Raw genomic sequence first — 3,605 nt, forward strand, 5'->3', positions numbered from 1 at the left:
GTCGTGACAGAACTGCCCTATCGCGACACACTGAACGATCTCCCCCCTCCCTAGTGAGTGGACCCAGGCGGCCGGGGGGGGGAGGGAGAGGAGGTTGAAGGGGGGGAAGGTCAAGGGGGGGCGGGGTCAAAGGTCATGGGGGGGGCAGCACTGACCTCACTGTCCTCGAGCTGTCCCGGTCTGACCTGGGGGGAGAAGGGGGGGGCAGGGTCAGGGACACCCCAAAGTGTCCCCACCCCCCCCCAATGACACCCCCCCCCATCCCCATCCATCCCCCCCCCTTGTCCCTTGCCCCAACACCGGGCGTCCGGCCAGCCCGGGCAGACGGTGCCACCGCGGGGGGGGGGGGACACGGTGACGCGCGTGTCCCCGCGTGACCCCCCCCCGCAGCTCCCGCACATGGTCCAGCCCCCCCGCAGGGTGCAATGAGTTCTGCCTGGGCTCAGCCCATTGTGAGGGGTTTGGGGGGAGAGTCCATTGGGGGTCTGTGGGGGGGGGGTTCAGAAGGTCCATATGGGAGGGGGGAGCCCCGGGGGGGGGGGGGGTCCTTACTTGCGCTGCAGGGTGGTGGCGGGGCTGGTGCTGGCGCTGGTGCTGTGTCCTCCCCCCCCGGGGCTGGAGCTGCGGCTGAGGGGCCCCCGCGGCCAATCCCGCTCCCAATCCCGGCCGTGGTGATGGTGATGGTGATGATGGGAAGCGCCGCAACGATCCCTGGAGCACGGGGCAGGATACGGCCCTTCCCGGTCCAGACAGGGCGGATAATGCCCATCCCGGCCTCGGTACTGCAGCTCCCGCTCCACGTGGCTCTGGTACTGCCCATCCCGCTCCATACGGCTCGTGTATTGCCCATCCGGGTCTATACGGCTCGTGTATTGCCCATCCCGCTCCATACGGCTCGTGTACTGCCCATCACGGTCCGTATGGCTCGGATATTGCCCATCCCGCTCCATACGGCTCGGATATTGCCCATCCCGGTCCGTATGGCTCGGATACTGCCCGTCGCGCTCCATACGGCTCAGGTCCAAGTGGGGCTGGTACTGGAGATCCCGCTCCAAGCAGCCATGATACTGCCCATCCTGGTCCATACGACCCGTATATTGCCCATCCCGCTCCGTACGGCTCATATATTGCCCATCCCGCTCCGTACGGGCCTGGTAAGGTCTGTCGCGATCCTTACGGCTCTGGTAGGCCCTATCGTGATCAGCACGGTTGGGATACGGCCCATCGCGGTCCGTTAACGCCTCATATTGCCCATCGCGATCCAGATGAGCCGCGTAGGGTCTATCCCGGTCCGTACGCCCGGCGTATTGCCCGTCGCGATCCAAGTGCTCCTGGTATTGCCCGTCGCGATCCAGATGCTCCTGGTATTGCCCGTCGCGATCCAAGTGGGGTGGGTATTGGCCGTCGCGGTCTGTATGGCCGCTATATTGCCCGTCGTGGTCGACGTGTCCCTGGTAGGGGAGGTCCCGGTCCGGATGGGGCGGGTATTGCCCGTCGTGGTCGGGATGGGGCGCGTAGGGCAGGTCGGGATCGGCGCAGGGTGGGAATTGCCCCTCCGGGTCCAAGTGGTTTTGGTATTGACCGTCGGGGTCCGCGTGGCCCTGGGGGGGGGACACGGGGGTGGCAATGGGGGGACGGGGCTATATGGGCCTGGGGGTGGAGGGGGCTGCGCTGGTCCTATGGTTCTGGGACGCACAACCTGGTCTATATGGCCCTGGGAACCTCCTGATCATATGGCCCAGAGATTCCTGACGTGGTCTATATGACCCTGAGACCCCTGACCTGGTCTATATGGCCCTGGGACCACCCAGTGCCCATATAACGGGCTTCTGGTCCGTATTCCCCCATCATTCCCAGCTCTCCCAGGCTCTATTACCCCCCATTATGGGGGTCCCTGGTCCATATAGATCCATATGGGTCCATAACCCCCATCTCCTGACCTCCACAGTCCCAGGAGCGGGGTCCCCACTCTGTGACCCCCCCATAACACCCCCATAACCCCCCCCAGCCCCTACACCCCAAGAGAGGGGTCTCTGCTCTGTGACCCCCCAAAACCTCCATCTCCAGTCCCTGCACCCCAAAACTGGGGTCCCCAGTGCATGACCCCCCCATGACACCCCTGAAACACCCCCATATCCCCCTCCCCAGCCCCTCTACACCCCCACATGGGGGGTCTCCAACTGCATAACCCCCCTCCATGACCCCCTATACCCCCAAATGGGGGGGGGTCCCCCCTCTATACCCCCCCCATAACACCCCCATATCCCCCTCCCTACTTCAATACAACCCCAACCGGGGGTCCCCATCCCATAACCCCTATACAACGCCCCCATACCCCCTCCATGACCCCCCTATACCACCAAAGAGGGGGTCCCCACTCTATAACGCCCCCATAGCCCCCTCCCCAACCCCTCTACACCCCCAAACGGGGGGGTCCCCACTCTATGACCCCCCCATAACACCCCCATAGCCCCCTCCCCACCCCCTCTACACCCCAAATAGGAGGGTCCCCACTCTATGACCTCCCTACAACACCCCCATAGCCCCCTCCCCAGGCCCTCTACACCCCAAATAGGGGGTTCCCCACTCTATAACCCCCCATAACACCTCCATAGCCCCCTCCCCACCCCCAAATGGGGGGGGGTCTCCACTCTACGACCCCCCCATAACACCCCCATAGCCCCCTCCCCACCCCCTCTACACCCCCAAATGGGGGGGTCCCGCCCCCCAATAACACCCCCATAACCCACCTCCATGACCCCCCCCTCCACCCCCAACCCGGGGTGTCCCACCTGGTGCCGGGGGGGGGCGGGCGCCCCCCCCGCCCTCTGCCGCAGGTGCCGGTTTTCCCGGGCCAGGCGCTGGAGCTGCCCCTCGAGCTGGGCGATGCGGCGGCGCTGCGAGGCCAAGAGATGTCGTTGAGTCGCGATAATCCGGTTCAACTCCAGCAGGTATTCGACAGCACGGTCGGGGGGGTCCGAACCCCCCGGGGGGGCCCCGCCGCCCCCCGCGCCCTCCATGCCCCGGGGAAAAGGGAGGGGGGGGAGGAATAAGGAATGAAGGGAAAACGGGGGGGGGGGGGGTGTCCCCTATGTGGGGTCCCCCTATGGGGGGATCCTATGGGGGGGTCCCTAATGGGGGGGGGGGGAATGGAGGGGAATGAGGGGGGGTAAAATGGGGAGGGGGGGTTAGGAATGGGGGTCCAGCATGCGGGGGGGGGGTGGGATGTGGGATTGGGAATGGGGGGGTGGTAAAGATGGGGGAGGGGGGTGTTAAAATGGGGGGGCTGGTTTAAAATGGGGGTGCCTATAATGGGGGGGGTCCTATAATGGGGGGGGTGTTTGATGTGGGGGGCGCTGGGCTGGGGGCTCCGGCAGCCCTGAGGGTGTGTGTTTGGGGGGGGGGGGTGTGTGAGGGATATGGGGGGGGGCGGATGGGGGGGGGGTGTCCGGGATGAGGGGGGGTCCCCCCGATGTGATGGATGGGGAGGGGGGGGGGGGCCCCGGCCGCGTGGCGGGGGCGGGGGGGGGTGGGGGGGGCGCGGGTGGGGCCCGATCCGGGCGCGGAGCTCGGAGGGAGGCGGCGAGGAGGGAGGGGGCGGGGCG

General features: G+C 66.6%; 1 protein-coding gene across 1 annotated transcript; it reads right to left on the reverse strand.

Moving 5' to 3' along the window:
• Nucleotides 1-101: 101 nt before the first annotated feature.
• IQSEC2 (IQ motif and Sec7 domain ArfGEF 2) lies at nt 102-3,020 on the reverse strand. Its single transcript, XM_030475459.1, has 3 exons — nt 2,793-3,020; nt 553-1,601; nt 102-185 (listed from the first exon to the last, which is right to left on the reverse strand). Exons 1-3 carry the CDS (start codon nt 3,018-3,020, stop codon nt 134-136), a joined length of 1,329 nt encoding a protein of 442 aa, XP_030331319.1. The 3' UTR covers nt 102-133.
• Nucleotides 3,021-3,605: the final 585 nt, after the last annotated feature.

Source organism: Strigops habroptila, unplaced genomic scaffold, assembly GCF_004027225.2.
Source record: "Strigops habroptila isolate Jane unplaced genomic scaffold, bStrHab1.2.pri NW_022045636.1_ctg1, whole genome shotgun sequence".
In the NCBI taxonomy this organism is placed as follows: Eukaryota; Metazoa; Chordata; class Aves; order Psittaciformes; family Psittacidae; genus Strigops; species Strigops habroptila.